Genomic DNA, 19,793 nt, shown 5'->3' on the forward strand with positions numbered 1-19,793 from the left:
GCTTCAGAGGTGGGCTGTTGGCTTTCTTAGAGAAGCCTGTCCCCTGGCTGGGCTGATGTATGAGGGCCCATAAATCCTATATAGTCACCCGTCCCCCCTTTTACATTTATATAAATGTTGTCAATGTAAGTATCATTCTGCAGCTTTTTTTTAAAGTCAGCATTGTGTGTTTGAGATGGAGCCATTGTTATTACATGACCTGACATGGCCCCATACTTAACAGTAAAATCAGGAAATTGAAGCCAGACAGCTTGAAAACCTTCTTAATGGAAAAAATGCAAGAAGATGTGGGTGGGAGAGAGTTTCTGTTGAATTTTTAGTATAGAACTTTGTCATTTATGGGAAAATAGTTGACTTGAGTCAGGCACTATTTTGAATAGCCCAGTATCAACTTAATGAAAATTAATTGCGTGTTGTATGAAAAGTTCAGTGTTTTTATTTACTATGGGTGTAGTTAACTGCAGTTTGGCTCCAGACAGGTGAAAGTTAAAATTTGTGGTATAAAACAGGAAGCAGATGGGGGCTAATTAAAGTTCTGTTGATGATAAAAAGGATGACTGATCAAGGAGCAGCTGGCTTCCCAATTTAAACACAATTTGTACAATTGTATGAGGACAGCCCTCCACAAGTTCTCTTGACTGTCTTTCCAAGGTGAAAGAATGTGTTTCAGCAACAAGTGTGAGGGCTGTTGGACTCTATTTTTGTTCACTTTTTTTTTTAATGCTTCCAAACAGTTTCTCCTCAGGATTTATCCACGATGAAGGAAGGGGTCACAAAACACAGCTGAGATGTTCCGTGGTGCTCCATCCACTCCAGACACCTCTTATACTCTGCTGCTGCTGCTGCTAAGTCACTTCAGTCATGTCCGACTCTGTGCGACCCCATAGACGGCAGCCCACCAGGCTCCCCTGTCCCTGGGATTCTCCAGGCAAGAACACTCTGGAAAAGCCCAAATGCCTTTCTGTATTCTCTGAGGACATGCCCAAGCACTTGATTTGATTTGATTTTCGTATTTCTTCCAGCACCCTCTCCTGCTGGGTTTCAGAATGTTGGTGCCCATGTCTCGCTAACTACATTACCCTTGTGTGTCTATGTGTAAAAGTGAAAGTGTTAGTCACTCTTTGTGACCCCATGGACTGTAGCCCACCAGGCTCTTCAATCGGTGGAATTCTCCAGGCGAGAATACTGGAGTGGGTTGCCATGCCCTTCTCCAGGGTATTTTCCCAATTCAGAGATCGAACCTAGGTCTCCTGCATTATAGGCAGGTTCTTTACCATCTGAGCCACCATATCTGTGTGTGGACAAGGGCTAAGGAGTAGTTTGGTGACTTGAAGTGTCTTTGAGCTTCTGGCTGAACTTACTTTGCTTGATCATACCCTGGATGACTTTCACCTTCAAGTGACAGCCTCTTTTGTTGCTACTGCTAATAATGATTGGATCAACATTAAGACCCAGTGCCCAGGGATGTGTTTTGCCTAGAAAAATGTACCAGTACTTGGTTCTCTTTGAGTTACTTTGTGCAGGGTGGTGACTTGAGGTTTGCCTTGCCTGTGTTCAGAGGCTCGACGTTTGCTTGACATTTTGTGTTTATAAGTGCTTTGTGTGATTATCTCATTTTAATTCTTATGAAAACTCTTTTGAAGTGGCAGCTGCTGTCCCCATTTTGCAGATGAGGCGATTAAAGAAGCATGGAGGGTTGAAGTGACTCATCCAAGGTCACATGTTCACTCACTGCTAGGACTGGGTTGTTAGAATCTAGTTTTGTATGACAGCAGGCTCAGGTTCTTTGGCCCAGCCACCATATTTGACTGGTTCTGTTACAGAACTTGTTTTTTCTACTTCCTGCTTAAGGAAAGAACTATTGTTTCCTGAAAAAACAAAAAATCTTAGGATATAGTTTGTGAACTTCATTTTATTTGATTATGAAAATATTTGTGTGTATGTGTGGTTTGATACAGGTCTTGACACTTGATAGGAAATCAGTTTTTTTGAATGAACAAATGAAAGAGGAACAGGCACAGTTTTTTTGGTCTTACCCCCCCAGAGGAAGTCGCTTTCTTCTGATTTTGAAAGTTACATGTGCTCTTTCTTTTAACAACAGCAAAAAGACAACGTACAACTAGAAAGTAAAGGTCCCCATTGCCTTCACCACTGAGAGACATCGTTATGTCGTTGAGATTGTCTTGTAGAAGAAATAGTTGACCATACAGATTGCATGTAACTGGCAGTGAAGGTCACCATTGATACTCGCTGCAAATGGCACGCACTGGAGGTTTCAGGGGTTTGATCGTTGACATTCATCGTCACATGTATGTAAATAAACCCTCCAGTCCTAGCTGCTGCTTTTGCCCAGGCTAGTTCTGCAGTAGTTCTGCTGACACCTTGTGCTAACGAGGCGAGCCGGTGTGTAGCTTCCTCTCCGCCGGACTCTCTTTCCATGACCCTGGAAACTGGCTCCCTGCTCACATCATGCTTCTTACCCAGTATGGTGTCACGGCCAGGGCTGGGGTATGTTTTCCTGGCCTAGGAGACTTCTTAGGAATCAAATCATTTTTTCCATTCCCCTGTCTTCTGAGCAAATGGGCTAATCATGCTCCCTGTCACCTCCTCCTCTCCGTCCTCCTCTTGGACCTTGTGTTCGCCTTCCTTCCTCCCACAGAAGCATTCAGGAGGGGTGGGAGGGATTTGGAATTGAAATTAGAGTGGGCTCATTCTGGCCCCTTGGTTAAGTCTGCCTTGTGTATTATTGAAAATGTGGGCTCTTATTGTGAGGTCGTGGGCGAGAGTCTGTGCGGGACCTGCAGTCTTGAGTCCCCTGGCCCGCTCGGGGGAGTCTGTGTCTCCTGTGTCCTTCAGGGAGGGAGGGTTCACCGAGCACCTGGGCTTCCTGGGGCACCTGGGACAGCTATGCTCTTTGGGAGGCAGCTCAGCAGCTTTCGGGTGGCCTGCCCTTCCACCCTGGGCGTGATCCTGAGACCTCACAAGTGCACAGTACTCTCTGTGTGCTTCCTAAAGACACTGTACCCAGCTCAGCTCCTCTCTGGGGTTAGGACAAAGCGGAGAGACACAGGAGATGAAATTTGTCCAGAGTCGTCTATACAGAGATAGAACCAGACCTTCACTCCCTTGACCGCTGTCTTGCCAGTCAACCAGCATTTCCCAAAGTGTGTGCCTGCCCCTAAACATTGGTTTCACAGCATGGTCTGTCAGGAAGTGTCAGAGACGTGGGGGGTGCACATGATCACACCCACAAAACAAACAAAAGGTCTCTGTTAATGAAGGCTGTTGTGTTTTGCTTTGTGTTGCTTTTGTGTATGAACATGAAGTTACGTATTAAAGGCTCTAAAAACCGTGCAGTTGGGAGTCCAGTGTAAGTTGAGGAGCCCTTGCTTTGGCTCGGACGTTGGAGACACTCTGCTCGGCCAGAACGTGCTGCTCTGTCCAGCGTTTACTCTGGAAGTGCTCCAGGGGACCTCCGTGGGGAGAGGGACCCCTCACTTTTGGAGAGCTGGAGGAATAGAGCTTCTGGAATAGAGCATCTCCCTGGGGGGGAGGGGGGAGTAGAGGCTGGCCGTGGGGAGTCCTGTCTGTCACCTTGTCATTGTCAGCAGTTCAGCTGGAGCTGTGTGTAGCAGGACTTGAACCAGAACACAGGAAGGGTCTCAGTCACCAGGATCAGCACTCCAGGCCCGCGTGTCAGGGTTGTTAGGTAAAGATTCATGAACTGTAGCCTGGGTGACAGCTGTTCTGTTTGGCAAGGACGGGCTGCAGAAACCTGGACCCAGAGCAGCGTGCCGCTGCCTTTTGGCAGGTGTTGGACCAGGCCCATTCCCCGAGGGAGGCCCTGTGTGTCAGCATCCCTCCCCCAGCTCGTCCTTAATATCCAGTATTCGGCTTGGCCGCTTTTTGTTGCTCTCCGGAGATTGCTCGATTGTGTCGGGGCCGGGGTGGGAGCATGGTGGAGGTGCGAGGGGCAGATTCCACACCCCTCTCGCCCATCAGTCAGCGCTCTGCTTTGGGAGAAGCAGAGCTTCTTAGCAGAACTCTTCTGTTTTGAGAGAAATTGTTCCAGCCAGGCAGGAGTGATTTAATATTTTGCACCGAAATCTCAAACTAAGGAAGCAAGTCCAACTTCTGAGACCTGATCCTTGGGCAGTATACTTGATGTTCTTTCTTTCCTTCCTTCCTTGTCTCTCTCCCCCTGCCCCCTTCTTCTCCCCACTCCCCCTTCCCGCCTTCCCTACTTTCTCTGGGTCTCTTTCTTTCTGTCCTAGTTTCTTCCTGCTTTCATCCTCACCTCAGCTGAGCTGTTCCAGGAGTTGAATGTAGATGGAAAGTTCACATAAAGTATTTTAAAATCCAAAAGATAGAAACTCTGACTCGGTGGAAGTGCTTAGTTTGGTTCTGTTTGTTGTCGTGGGGAGAATAAAAGGATCCCACGAGGAGCCGCCATGAAATAGATGGGATGTTAATAACGAAAAGTGTTTCTCAGCAAGTGTTCCTCAGCGGCAGAAAGGAAGGGAAGCAGACCGAGGCCAGGGCCCCTGGGCTGTGGAAGAAGAAAGGTCGGTGGAATCTGCTGAGGGTAGGGTTTTTATCCAGAATCATGTACTTGTATAGTCAAATTCTGACTGAATAGTTCGCCATTGAACATTAAGTTGCCAAGATTTAGACCTTCTTCGGGTGTGTGTGTGGGTTGGGGGCGGGGTGTATGCTCCATGGTAATGGAGGTGATGTGTGATGTATGGTGGAGGGAGTGTGTTTGGGGGGAAAACGCCATCTGTTTATCCTCACACCACTGCCGTCCAGCCACGGGTTGGTCTTGGCCCTGGATCTCACATGCACCCACCAGGGTACTGAATAGCTGAGTGATCTGTAGCAACTTTATCCCTGTTTATGTTGAACAGTCCATGGTTACATTGTAGGGCATTATTTCCTTTAATTTCCCTTTAGCCTTTCAAAACACCCTGAAAGATGTTATGGTTGAGCCTAGACAATGACCTCAAGAAACAAAAATAAACCTCTCAAAGAGTAAGAACGGCGTTCCTATGCCAAATGTTGTGAACGATGGATAAAAATATGAAAACACAGCAGACTTCACGACTTTTAGAGTTTGTTTTCAAAACAAATGGTCCCAGCTCCAGTATCCTGCCCTTCTCTGACTATGAAAAAAAAATCATAGTCATATTTCTGAGATCATGCCACGAGTCTTAGAACCACCAAGCAGCGTTAGAATCATGAGAAAAAAAAAAGCCCAGCAGCAGCTTTAGAGAGAGAGATGCATGGAGTCCTTGAGGTGATGCTTCTGAGCCTTTCCACGCAAGCTTGCAGCCGCCTCCGGTTGTGGTGAGGTTGGGGTGATCTGAACCAAGGACAGTTTTCCAGGTGAGGAAAGAACCATACCAAAGACAGCACCTTCCCGAGATACTTTTGCGGATCAGCAAGCATTTCTGTGCACATAAAAATACAGACCCCCCTCACATTCTTAAGGTTTTGGATAATCAAAAATACTAATATCTGCTTTTCCAGAGGGGACACAGTCTCTTTTTCTACTGTTTCATGGGAAGACAGGTTGGCTTGTTCCGCTAGGTTTCATGTCATAACTTTATTCTGATTTTTCACTTGATCTCCAGAGCATTGCATGTGGGATGAAAGACAAGCTCCTAGCTCGTCTTTATTAATAAAAGTCCCCTCCCATCTTTTTTCCCCCTCTTTCGGCGTCTGAACTCAAATGCGGCCACACTTACCCCTTCTTTCTCTTCCAGACACGTTTCTAGTGCTTTTCACAAACTTCTCTACACACTGAGCATTTCAGTACTGTGATTCAGTAAGATAAAACTGTTAGCTTGTAAGTCACTTGCCCAGGATTGTTCAGGTCTGGATTTGAATCCAGCTTTCTCGGGTTTTAGAACTCGTTCTATAGTGTGGTGGTGCTGGTTTAGTTGCTAAGTCATGTCCAACTCGTGTGACTCTGTGGGCTGCAGCCTGCCAGGAGCCTCTGTCCATGGGATTCTCCAGGCAAGAATACAGAGTGGGTTGCCATTCCCTTCTCCAGGGGATCTTCCTAAACCAGGGGTTGAACTTCTGTCTCCTGCATTGGCAGGCAGATTCTCTACCACTGAGCCACCTGGGAGGCTGTTACATAGTATACCCATCACCTTTTATTCATTTCTGTACTCACGTTGAGAACCCCCTTCTCTCTTATCCAGAGGTCTGACTCTTGCCTTTCTTCATGTGCCAGTTCCAGGTTAGGTCTTTCCTTCCTTGTTTTGAGCATGTGCCTCCTTTCCTTTGTCAGCCTGGGAGGCAGATATTACTTTGCCTTTCCATGTACCTAGTATACAGTAGAGGCCCAATAAATACTTGTTGAATGAAAATATCATTGTAGAAGACCCTGATTTATGTTATTGATAAGGAAATGGAAATGTTAATTTCTGAGGTTGTCTGGATTTAAATAGTTTGCAGTAGACCTACTTCAACTAAGCTTTGCTTGATTTCTTGATAAATTTTGGATGGAGTTTTATAAATGATAAAAATAAAGCTAAGAGTTTATCTTCCATTTGTTTTTCCAATAAAAATGACTGATTCGGGTCCTGTGATATCCATGGTACCCTGGCCCCTCCATCCCTCCAAGAGCAAAACTGCTCTGGTATCCACTGGGGCAGAGCTGACTGGACACGTCCTGCTCCAGCCCTGACTAACCTTGGGGTCCTTTTGAAACAGTCGGGTGTCTGTGTAATTAAATAGAAATACAAATAACCCAACCTTGAAGACTCTTGTAAAGAAAATATTTTGTTCTAAAACTGCATGCTACTCCTGCTTAATTTATGGCTACTTCGAGGACCAAAATAGTTGCCCAGTGTATTGGAGCCTATCTTCATTAACTGTTTGATAGAAATGTATCATGGACTCTAAAAATGGTTAAAATATAAAATTTCTTACCTTTGGGGTTAGAGCTGCAGTGAAGAATGAGTGTTTCAAACTTAGTTCACCCGCTTAAAATTCTAATCTCGCTAACAGTCTTAACTAGGTTGTCAGAATTTGTCTCAATTAGTTTTCCAAGTAATTTTTAAAAAAGAAAGGAAACAAACTAATATCAAAGACACTACCTGTTGTTTAGAACAAAGTGAGAGGAATTGAAATTAGACTTACCTCACTGCTCATAGTTTTAAGTGTCTAATAATGGGCCCAACAACATCCAGAAAATCTTGCTTTTGTTTTAGGTGATCAAAGATTTCTAGAAATGGAAATTTATAGCATCTTTCACATTTTTAATAATAAATATTGTGTTTTCCCAACGTGCTGTCACTACATTTTCACCATGCTTCTTTCGGTTATATGATGGTAAAATATAGGGCGTCGTCTACGTGGCTCAGATTCATATGAAGAAGAAATGGCCTAACTTGGACATGAGTATAAACCTTTACTCTTCTGCGAAGATCCTAATACTGAACCATTTTGGCAAACGCATAATTTTAACAAAGTGAAGACAAGGCATCCCAAATGTACTAACATACTGTGGTGAATTGTAGCAGCGGTGCAGAGTATACTTGAATGCAGTAGCTCAGAAGAGATACAAAACATTTGTGCCCTGTGCAAGATTCCAGCCACAATGGTTGCTATTCACAGTTCCATTTTGGGCAAAATTCAAAGTGATAAAATTGAAAACAGTGAGCACTAAAGTTCCGAAGAGGAGTTTAAGGTGTACCACCACAGACTTTGGGCTCGGGCGAAAAGTTCTCATTCTCCATTGGTTTAACTCACCTTAAGAGACAGTTCATATAATCATTTATTCATTCTTCCTTTGTCCATTTCCCTCTAGTATTTAAGATAGAGCTTAACTGTTCAAAATTCTCTCCTTGCTTTCTCCACCCAAAACAATGGATATGTGTAGCCAGGGTATTTGAAGAGATCAACACCTCCTAAAAATGATATTCAAAAGTAGCTGTGAGGTTTTGTCTTTGGAGGTTTGTAAACATAGTCTTATGCTTTCAATTCTTGACTTTGTCATTCATGTTTCTAAAGAGGTTATGAGTTCAAACTGCAGTGAGAGTAAAAGGCTTAATACAAGGAGAGGTTTCCAGATGGGCAAGGTTTGCAATCACTCAATTGGGGATCCTTTTTGTCCTACCTGGGTTCCCCTTGTGATTCAGCTGGTAAAGAATCTGCCTGCAATGTGGGAGACCTGGCTTTGATCCCTGGGGTTGAGGTCCCCTGGAGAAGGGAAAGGCTACCCACTCCAGTATTCTGGCCTGGAGAATTCCATGGACTGTATAGTCCAGTTCAGTTCAGTTGCTCGGTGGTGTCCAACTCTTTGGGACCCCATGGAGAGTCCTTGGGGTCGCAAAGAGTCGGATATGACCGAGCGACTTTCACTTCTCACTTCACTTTGTCCTACTTGACTTTCTTTCTGTCTTCTCTCTGGAATATGGACCAGCCTAACCCAGGCTAAGCTCAAAAGTAATGGAATCCACAGAAGTCCTAGTAGGATGTCCCCAGGTCATCTAAATCAGGTTCCGGGGCAGACTCAATGTGGAGCCTTCCAGCCCCCTGAGCCCAGGAAGGTCTTCGTGAAGCACCTTCTCCCAGAGCTGGCCTTAATCTTGACCTGAGGCCTGACTTAGGCTGTGGGTCCTTGTGGGCATCCCTTAATAAATGTGTTGCTTCTGGTGGAGTGTCAGTGACTGTTCAGAAGTGAGGGGACCGCTTCTCGGGCTCCTTCTCTGTTCAGTTGATGCACAGTTTTCCGAGGTGAAGATGCTGTTCACAGCATAGGTGACAGACACGAGCGGCACCATGTTGCGGCGGGAGCACCTTGGACAGATGGTGCTCAGGTTGGGCGTGGGCCTCGTGCATGGACAAGCTGTGCTGCTGAGAAGGTGCAGCTTTGGGGGTGGACACATTATGAAAGGCCCTGAGGGACCCCTATATGTAGGCACTTAGGCAACTTAACTGAAAGTTGCATTTCTGATGTGTTTTGGGGGTTCTCATGGGGTCTCTTGCAGAAGGAAGTGGCAGCCCACTCCAGTGTTCTTGCCTAGAGAATCCTGTGGACGGAGGAGCCTGGTGGGCTGCTGTCCATGGGGTCGCGCAGAGTCGAAGACAACTGAAGCAACTTAGCATGCATGTATGCATGAAGGAAATGGCAACCCATTCCAGTGTTCTTGCCTGGAGAATCCCAGGGACGGGGGAGCCTGGTGGGCTGCCGTCTATGGGGTCGCACTGAGTCGGACACAACTGATGCGACCTGGCCGCAGCAGCAGCTTGGAGTCTCTGAACTGGCATGGGTCCTGCTGGTGCTGACGAAGCCTTTCTCGTTTGTAAAGAAGGAAGGTGTGGGGAGTAGGGCTGTGGCCTGTTCACTGAGGTAGATCCCCGCCGTCTGCAGGGCGTGGGGACCGCTCTGGCTAGCCCAGTCTCCGGTGGTGGGTGGAATTTTGCTTTATCTTAAAGTGAATGGACCCAGTGTTTTTGCTCGTATTGAGTCAGTCAGTGAATATTTGTAACTATTTGAGTTGGGACAAGCTGTGAAGAGTTTTTTGGGGGTGGCCCCACAACAATGTGCACTTAAGAAATCACTGTTGCTTTATTCCTTAGCCAGAATGATGGCCGAAAACTGGTTTCAAGAGTCCGTATAACCAAGAAAACGCTCCATTGCAAATAATGTGTGAGTCAGAGTGGCGTATTTTATTGCAACTTGCTGTTCCTTTTGCAATCTAGATTTATCATATTTGAATTCCAAAATAGAAAAAAAAAATCCATATAAACCTAGATTTTGTACTTTGTAATTCCGTTTACTGTGCGTACCAGTTCTTCGTAAGTAGATTATGCATTCAGTGGATTCATCTTTTCCTAGCATTTTCTAGACAGTGAACATATTAACATATTTAGGGTAAAAGACAATTAAAGACAGTACATCCTATCGGTGGGATATTATCCTGCAGATTCTAATCTGTCCCAAGTTCGTAAAGCTTTTTGTTGGTTCTTGTAAGCAGTTTAGGTGCACACCTTGGATAAACATTTACTTAACATGAACAGGTTTAATGGGCTCATCACTAACTTTGACCAAATACTTTGAAATTCACTAAGTTCTCTTTAGAAGAATTTAAGATGGATCAAACTCATGCTATATGTGAAGTTTCACTTGTATGCTCGATTTAAATTCCTCACAAGAAGAGAGTAAGTAAATCCTAATTATTCTTTGTTTTTTGGTTTTGATTTTGTTTTGCCTCATTCTGGTAGCCAAATACGTAAGGTAGTTAATTGCATTTGTAAAGCAGCGTGTTTATAGAGCCATTGCAGATTCGAAAAATGGTATGGCCTATAAAATAGACAAAGACTTTCATTAGGCAAATGGAAAAATCGCTTCAACAAATGAGTTTCCTCTTAATATTCTGTTCTGGTAGGGCCTTATGTGTTTGAAGCAGTCATTAGGCAAGAGCAGCAAATAAAAAACTCCCTATTCTGGGTAGTTAACTAAAAAGACCTTTCAGAAAGGAAGGGGTCTTTCAGGTCAGCTGACAGGCAAAGTGGGGAGTGGTGGTTCCCCGCCATGGACTTGGCGGTGCCCTCCAGCCTCTGTGCCTCCCTGGGGAAGCAATGAGTGGGTTACAGGGCCGAGGCTGCCTGCTTGCCGCACTGGAACTAAATGAATCCCACGAGAAACCAGCTCTACTTTGAAATCCTCAGTAGCCGACACATCTTCTCCCCACCCCACCCCCCTTTTTGAGGTATTTAAGAGAGTTTTAGCTAAATGAAATTTAGTCTCTGTATATCCACCCCCGGGACCTTGTTAGCCAGGGGTGATGACATTCACCTGAGAGTCGGCCTTGTTGGCGCCCATGGCAACCTCCGGCCCAAGCGTGTGACTGTGGGAGGCGGTTTCTGTTTTCCAGGCTTTGCTTAAGCAGGGCTCCACGTCAGCCGCTCCTGTGGAGACTGCACCTGGACAGGGGGGTTCAGGTGCATGCCTCGGCATCTGGAACAGAGGGAGGTGCCTGCCTCTGAGGCTCCGAGCTCACCTGGGCTGTTGGGGCTTTGCCTCTTGGAGTTCGTAGCTTCTGCTTGTGTGTAGAACGCAGGACATGGCGTGGCATGGGTCTTCACATCCTGAAAATCAAGGGCTGTGCCCTTCCTTTCATGAAATACCGCTTCCTGACACAGTTTCCCTTTGGGGCACAGCACGGGGAAACACGGTGCTTCTTTGTAATTACGACCTTCGGAGGAGCCAAAGCTTGCCATAGTTTTAATATCATCAAGTAAAATTTCTGTTCCATCCCGAAGATTTTTCCTTAAGTCCTCAATATCTGACGATAGTGGCTGAAGATTTACCCTGAAACGCTGAGGCTTCTGGCGAATACGAGCTTATTAAGGATCAGGCCAATTGTGGAGCATCGCCTGGTTCTCTGTTGCAAGGCTTCCTCCTTGGCCAGTGTGGGAAGAGACGAGGAAGCGAGTTGCCCTCTCTTATTTGCCATCCCGAATACAAGCTGTTCATCGGCCGGCGGCGTGCACACCTCTCTCCTTGAACAACCTTGTGGACGACACAGGCTCTGGCAGGGATCAGCCCCAAAGCTGATGGAGCACACTAGTTAAACGATCCAGATCTCTACCTTTAAAGTCCTCTTAAGGGGCGAGAATGATTTCTGTGTCAGAGAAGGGTTGCAGCTCGGTTGCAAGGACATGGAAACAGCCTCAGGAAGGCTGGCTGCCTTGTTGAACAGGAAGTCTGTGATGAATGGTTTTTAATCAAGTTGTAACCATTCATGATGGCCAAAAAATTCCTGTTTATACATCCCTTTACTTCCTATCACAAAATAGCCAACCTTCACTTCCCCACTTTGTGCCAGGTGATTCTTTGATCGCTGTCCGTGGAGAGGATGCCGTTCCGTCCCCAGCGATCCTGTGTCACAGCGGTGCTGTGTCACGGGTGTGAGGACATGGGGAGACCAGGAGCCCGCGGCCCGGCCTCGGAGCCCGCCTCCCCACTGCCCCTGAAAACCGGGAACTTCTCCTGAGATGTTACATGTGCCTTTTTGGTTCCGCCTCACATGAGAGCATAGTCTGCCATATGCTTTTCTTTTTCAGTAGAAGCTGATGTATGTAGTCATATTTTCCTTCCTTTGAAATGATTTGAGTCAGAGATAAAGCTGCTTTTGGAGCTAAATGTGCACTTATAGCCGTTGGAGAATGTGTAGCTGAGATTGGTTTGGTCTGGGGGAGGGTCATTGCGTGTCCTTGACTCTGATTTTGTGGTTCTTCTAGGGCTTCTGCACCACGTGGTTCCTGCCGTTTGTAAATGAGCTTTCCATCTGCATTTTAATCTTTCGGAACTCTATTTTCCCTAATACAAAATAAGGGTGTGAGGACAGGTGACCTTCCCAGGACTTGCCGGCTCACAAGTTTAATGAGGCTGTGAGGCCTCTGTCCACAAAGGTTCCCGGGGAAGCGCGAATCGTAGTGCAGACTGGGGGCCACTGATTGCGGGCGAGAAGGACAGGTTTCGGGGAGGTGAAACCAGCTTTCCAGAAGAAGCGCTGGGTGCCAGAGCCTAACATAAACACGTGTAGTAGATCAAGCTCCCCACAGCAGATCCACCATTACAGCGCCTCCCAAAATTGAACGTACGTGCTTCGATCGGTAACGTATGTCTGTCACCGTCACCTGTGAAAAAGGATGGGCAGAAAGGTCACATTTCCTTCTGTTTGCAAGCAACATGCATGACTTTACAGAGTTGTTGTTTTATTAGCACCTCTGACGGGAACTCTGCTGAACAGAGATTATTCCTACTTTCTCCTCAGTTTGTTTTCACTCTTGGAAGTGCAGGAAGGGATGTGTAAAAAGCGAGGAAGCAGGAGGAGGGGCCACGTCCATGCCGGGAGCTTACGAAGCCGTCGCACACACAGAGTTCACAGGGATTTGATAAAACACTCTGGGGAAAATCTAGTTTGTCTCGCATTTTTGAAAGAATTTCTAGAATTTCTGGAACAACAAGTCCATTTAGTCATGTGTCCCAGCGTCTGGGTTTGAGGTTCTCTTTGTCTGGCTGGCCGACTGTTGCTCACATCCACCCTCTCGCAGGGCAATGGGCAGTTCTGGGCTGTGGGGCCTCTGAGGGCCTTTCCATTCTCCTTGTGGGTTCCCACAGCCTCTTTGCACGTGCTTTCCCCGAGGCAACACTCACGTCTGAAATTCACACTTCAGCTGCTCTGGTTTCCTGCCACGAAAAGTAGCCAGTTAGGATTAAAAACAAATCATATTTTGTAAATTTATTACCCGTTGAGGCAGAAAACGCGCTTTCTAAACTAGTATTTGTAAACAGAATTATTTCCGCTCCCTCAAGGATGCACACAGGTGACCTCAGTCTTAAGTAAATATGTTCCTGTGATTCTTCTTAATGATGGTGAAGCCAAAACATGGTTTTTCCAGCCGGCAGTGGCGTTGCATGCACAGACATTTTGCAGGAGATTCTTTTTCTGAGCCTCAGTGCTCCCGTTTTCAAAATGGGGTCAATAATAACCTGCCTTACAAGACTCTTTCAAGAATAGAATGAGACATAATGTATTGAAAGCAGTTTGTAAGTGCTAAAGTCCAGGTGTAAAGCATGAAGGCCCAGGGGGTCCTGAGCAGGATGTATTCAGCTTTAAGTTGCTGGTTTTGTTTTTGGTTGAACACAAAGACCGGAGTAGTCTTAGAATGCCCAGCAGAAATTGGGGTGAACAGTGGTGGCTGAGATGTGGTGGTCTCATTCTCATTATAAAAGAATAATTTTATTATTATAATAATATAGTTATAAAGGAATAATGAGAATGAGACCGATGTTTGTAATACGGATGAGTTGCTGAAACACAGCCATTATGCTAATCAAAACAGCGGCTGATATCAGTTGAGCTAAGGGCGTCTGTTAATCTCGTTTAATCTTGAAAATAGCCTGTAAATGTAAGATCTGTTCATCAATCCAATAGATGCTTCGGTGCTAGAGCTGTGAGAGAACAGTGCCCAAGAAGACAGCCCAGGTCTCCAAGCTCCTGGAACTCACAGGGTTGTGGGAAGCCAGGCAGAGCAGAGCTGTGCTTGTGGTGAGCAAACCAGGCCCTGTGTTAGCTGCAGAATGGGATGGGGTTCTTGGGAAATGCTTTCAGAAGAAAGAGACAGTTGGGCTGAGACAGAAGTGGCAGGGTGCGGGGGGAGTGGTGACCTTTGGCAGGAAAACATCAAGGCTCCTGGACAGTCCTTTGTACATTTCCTGTCCTGAGTGGCCATTTAGGTGGACTGGTTCCTTCCCCAGGTAGATCATAGAACACCCAGAAGGCAGACTCTGTGAGTAGCTCCTTCTGACGTCCCTTACTGCGCCCAGCATAAATCAGCCCCACTGTTAATGAAAGTTACTTGGCATGAAGCGGTGCACGAATGAACAGAGAAAAGAGGTGGATGGCATGACACCTTCCCTGTGATGTTTTTTGCATGTTGGTCAGCAGCTGTTCATTGAATGTATCTTGTGTGTAAGGCGTCTTCTATGAGCTTTGGGATGAGATTAAAAAAAAAACCCTTACCCTTCAAGAGGTGTGGAATCTGGTCTGCAGAGGGCACGGAATGAACCCGTGAGCTAGAAACAGCCACCAGAGTAGGTTGAGCAAGCCAGGGCACCCTGGCTGGGGTACAGCGGGTCCTGGGTGCCGCTGTCCCCATGGACTTGCCGCCTCGGTGCTCAGGGTGGCCAGGCACACAGATGGTGAGGGAGGGTCGGGCTGCAGGCAGCCGAGGGGTGCGTGCGGCGGAGACGACAGCTAGTGGTGGGGCAGTTGCTGAGGGCTCCTTCCCTCTGGTGGTCTCGGGCGAATGTTCAGGATCTGGGTGAGCGGTCTGCAGTGCGCGAGTCCTGTCTTCACACCCTGCCTCTCGCCTCACGTGATACTTGTTCCCAGTTGAAGCTCGCAGCCCTGTTGGCTGCGTGTGGCTCTCTGCCCAGGTCACAGGGAACCATGCTTGCCCCACCTCCGCTGTGTCCACCGCATTCGGCTGAGATTTGCAGACATCACATCATGAATTGAGGATGTTCAGTCGCTCAGTTGGGTCCGACTCTTTGCAACCCCATGGACCGCGGCACGCCAGCCTGCTCTGTCCTTCATTGTCTCCTTGAGCGTGCTCACACTCATGTCCATTGAGTCGGTGATGCCATCCAATCATCTCTTCCTCTGTCGCCCTCTGTCTTCCTGAGCCAGAGATTGAACCCTGGTCTCCTGCATTGCAGGCAGATTCTTTACTGTCTGAGCCACCAGGAAGCCCAGCATCATGACTACCGACATGTAGTTTTTTAAGCTTTACCTATTCAACATCTCCCACTCCAATTCCTCCCATTGGATTATCATAGCTTCTTTAATGTCCTGCTGGCTGTGTGAAAAACAGGAATTTATGTAACCAGCCCTGCACAGCAAACCTTTTCCTGTTTGGGGAAAAATTTTTTTTAATTGTTGGTAGTTAGGAGACAGCTCTGTTACTCAAAGAGTGACCTGAAATGTCCTCTTAGGAAAATATGTAGCATAATGTTTTGATAAGTAAGGGATTGCTTACACCCCGTGTGCACCCCCGTGCCCCGCTCCTCCCCATTTTCGGTAAGTCTGAGTAGTAAGCCAGTGTGTGTCTTGCCCAGGTTAGTGAATACTTCCTGACCTTTTTTTTTCCCTTCCTGAACTTTTTAAAGATTCCATCTTCAATGGAAGTGTCCCCCAGTTGCGGTTCAAATGACCTGACCTAATTATATGTATCATAGAGCTGTGTCCCCCACCACCACCCCCTGTCCCCCAGGCTGTACCGCCAGCCAGGAAGCCACTATCTAGGAAGATCTTCCCCCTTCATCATTAACCAAACGTGACAGGGACAGGAGTCAAGCTTCCTTTCCTCCAGAGATTCCATCGTAGCTTATCTGTGTTTCTATTGTGTTTAAAGAACAAGATAGTCATGATGGAATATTGTGCAAATGCCCAGACTTCCAGCCTGTACAGACTCAGTTCCAGGTCTGCCCCAGGAGCAGGCCTGCTTCTTTGCGGAGGAATGTAGAGGTTGGGGGCCCCTGTGTGTGTGTGTGTGTGTGTGTGTGTCTGTATCAGTGAAACCTTTCCTGTAGGGTTTGGAGAATCTGACGGGGATGGAATAGGATATTAGGGAGATGCAGCTCCTGGCCTCTTTCAAGGGCTCCAGCCTGGATTTGGGGTGAGGTCTGTAGGTGGGAAGAAAGAGGACAGAGTCTTGGGAATAGCAGAAGGCCCGCCCCACCACCCACGTACATGCCTGCCCAGCATCCAGCCTGGAAGCCTCCTTCCAGGGCCGTGACTGACCCCGCTCGCCCGGGCCTGGCCAGAGGGCTGTCCCAGGGCTGCTGTGTTGCAATCCTTGCGTGGAATGTAGGACAGAGGGTCAGAGGGCGTTTTGAAATGTGGATATCTCAGCCTTGACTGTCTGGCCTCATTCTGACTTCTGCGTCTCCTTTTAGAAAGGGAGATTTTAATTTATTAATTTATTTTTTTTCTTTTCCTTTGTTTTCTGTCTCCTTTAAATGAGAGAGATGGTGAGTTCATGGTTTGTGTGGAGCCCCGGCCAGTCCTGCCGTGCAGAGGCTCTGTTCTGGCACAGCAACTGGCACTTGAGCCTCGGAGTCCCACGGCGATGAGGATGTGGGCGCTGTGGCTGCATCTCTGGGTGACCACAGATCCAGCCAGAGCCGCTTCGTGGTTGGGGAGAAGGGGCCACAGGGGTCCTGGGGGCTTGCTCAGCGGAGCTGGGCATCCAGTTGGCAGAGGAAGCCACAGAGGTGTGGGGGGCACGCGCTCAGTCCTGCTCCTGGAGTCCAGGATGCCCGGAACCTGCTCCGGGGCCTGATGACGGAGAGCGCTGAGTGTACAGAGAGAGAGGCTGCTGCGTGCCTGTCCTGCGCTGGGGCCGAGCCAGCGGGGGTGCGCCCTGCTCCCCAGGAGCCCCTCTTCCTTGTCCACAGCAGGCTGTCCAGGTGCCGGCAGTCTCACGCTTCACCCAGGACAGGAGTCACGCTCGGGCTTCCTCCCTTACAGGCCGGCCCCACCGCTTCTGCTGGGGCTTGTGCCGTCTTTGGCTCCTGGCACAGTGTGTTTGGAGTTGCAGGTTTGTGTTTGTAATACCACTAAGCTCCTAGCCACACCCCAGTGACTAGGAGGAGGGGAATGGGCTCAGAAAGGGTGGTGCCTTGTGCCCTCCTGCCAAGGTGGGATCTGATAGCTTCTTCCCACCAACCATTTACCGTGTTGGACATACCTTGTCTCGTTGGACCCGTGGAACCAGCGCAAAGGGGGCTTTATGCACTTGGGGCCAGGCAGCTTCCCAAGGTTTGTAGCCAGTGAGTAGCAGAGCTACCCAGGGGCTCAAAGTTGGTTTTTCTGTCCTAACCATCCTGGGGGATGTATATGTCATGATTTAGTCATGGAGCTGTACTCACTGGATCAAAGCCACCAGCTCTCTGCCCTTTCCACCACTCCTTCCCTCCCAGGGCAGCTTTTTGGCTTGAGTAGAAGCTGGGAAGAGAGGGTCGCAAACAGCACTTGAATTTAAGTTTTTTTTGCCCTTGGTATTTCAACTTTCTAAAATTAAAACCACCAGCACCACCTCATTTTCCTTCTATTCACCTATATCTGCCTAATGGACTTTAAGAATGTAAATGAACGTAGGTCTTAACTAGTTTTCAGGGTTTTGATTCTTGACTGAGAATATAATCTGCTTCATTTCTCTCTTGTTGGGGATCACGTGGACCCCCTAATACAAAACTTCTCACTTCATGTTAAGTGGCACGTGTACCGTCCACAGAGAACTTGCAGTAGTTCTAGGGGATGATCGGACGGATAGGGGTTTTGAGAACACTCTGTTAATGGAGTAGTATTTGCATCGCAAATCTAAGTGGTTTAAAAAGCAGGTCCTGTAATTTCCATGGAAAATAGAGCTAGGTAAAAGAAAGTGTTTATAATAAAGCCTATTTAGTTTTTTCCCCTTATAAAATTAAAATACAGATACTGTTTTTAAGATATAATAATACTTTACTCATTGGAGCTGTCTTGTAGTGATGGTACAGATCTGTACCATAAACTTTGAAAACATGACTTGTCTTTCACATGAGACGTGTCTGTGTGTAATAGTGGGTCTTCCAGCCAGAGCAGTGTTTGTATTTCTGACATGGTGTTCTGCTTTACAGAATTCAATTCGTCATAACCTGTCCCTGCACAGCAAGTTCATCCGCGTGCAGAATGAAGGAACTGGAAAAAGCTCCTGGTGGATGCTCAATCCAGAGGGAGGCAAGAGTGGGAAATCCCCCAGGAGAAGAGCCGCGTCCATGGACAACAACAGTAAATTTGCTAAGAGCCGAGGCCGAGCTGCCAAGAAAAAAGCATCCCTGCAGTCGGGCCAGGAGGGTGCCGGGGACAGCCCGGGATCGCAGTTTTCCAAGTGGCCCGCAAGCCCCGGCTCTCACAGCAATGACGACTTCGACAACTGGAGTACCTTTCGCCCTCGAACCAGCTCGAACGCTAGTACCATTAGCGGGAGGCTCTCTCCCATCATGACGGAGCAGGACGACCTGGGAGACGGGGACGTGCACTCCATGGTGTACCCGCCGTCCGCCGCAAAGATGGCTTCTACTCTGCCCAGTCTGTCCGAGATCAGTAACCCCGAGAACATGGAGAACCTTTTGGATAATCTCAACCTCCTCTCGTCACCAACGTCGTTAACCGTGTCCACCCAGTCTTCACCGGGCACCATGATGCAACAGACACCCTGCTACTCCTTCGCACCGCCAAGCACCAGTCTGAATTCACCCAGCCCCAACTACCAGAAATACACGTACGGCCAGTCCAGCATGAGCCCCCTGCCCCAGCTGCCCATGCAGACGCTGCAGGACAGCAAATCGAGTTACGGAGGCATGAGCCAGTACTGCGCGCCGGGACTCCTGAAGGAGCTGCTGACGTCCGACTCTCCTCCACACAATGACATTATGCCGCCAGTCGACCCGGGGGTGGCTCAAGCCAACAGCCGGGTGCTCGGCCAGAACGTGCTGATGGGCCCCAACTCGGTCATGCCGGCCTACGGCGGCCAGGCCTCTCACAACAAAATGATGACCCCCAGCTCCCACACCCACCCTGGACACGCTCAGTCAACATCCACAGTCAATGGGCGTGCCTTGCCCCATGCGGTAAACACCATGCCCCACACCTCGGGTATGAACCGCCTGGCCCCGGTGAAGACAGCTTTACAAGTGCCTCTGGCCCACCCCATGCAGATGAGCGCCCTGGGGGGCTACTCCTCAGTGAGCAGCTGCAACGGCTATGGCCGGATGGGCGTTCTCCACCAGGAGAAGCTCCCCAGTGACTTGGACGGCATGTTTATCGAGCGCTTGGACTGTGACATGGAGTCCATCATTCGGAACGACCTCATGGACGGAGACACGTTGGATTTTAACTTTGACAACGTGTTGCCCAACCAAAGCTTCCCGCACAGCGTCAAGACGACAACACACAGCTGGGTGTCAGGCTGAGAGTGAGCAAGGGAGCGAGCAGGTAAGAGCACCCCGATACCAAAAGACCTTCTGAAAACAGGACTTAAAGAGAGGAGCCCAGTAACTTGCCTTGTATCTTCCAGGGTCGGGACTTTTTTATTTTTATGTCAGCTGGCCACCCCTTGTGGAGAGGCATCTTTTATCATTCATTCTCTGCCCTTTTTGCAGCTTATAAATTCTCCTCTGAGCTGAAACATAAGGAAGCTTCCTCTAATGGCTTTAAAGA

General features: G+C 47.9%; 1 protein-coding gene across 1 annotated transcript in view; it reads left to right on the top strand.

Moving 5' to 3' along the window:
- Positions 1–19,793, top strand: part of FOXO1 (forkhead box O1) — a 92,763-nt gene that overhangs the window by 69,481 nt on the left and 3,489 nt on the right. The window contains exon 3 of the mRNA XM_040267017.1: positions 18,212–19,568. Within this exon, the coding sequence (XP_040122951.1) occupies positions 18,212–19,546 (1,335 nt within the window). The 3' untranslated portion in view covers positions 19,547–19,568. The remainder of the gene's footprint in view (positions 1–18,211; positions 19,569–19,793) is intronic.

The sequence above is a fragment of the Oryx dammah genome, unplaced genomic scaffold, assembly GCF_014754425.2.
Source record: "Oryx dammah isolate SB20612 unplaced genomic scaffold, SCBI_Odam_1.1 HiC_scaffold_24, whole genome shotgun sequence".
NCBI lineage: Eukaryota > Metazoa > Chordata > Mammalia > Artiodactyla > Bovidae > Oryx > Oryx dammah.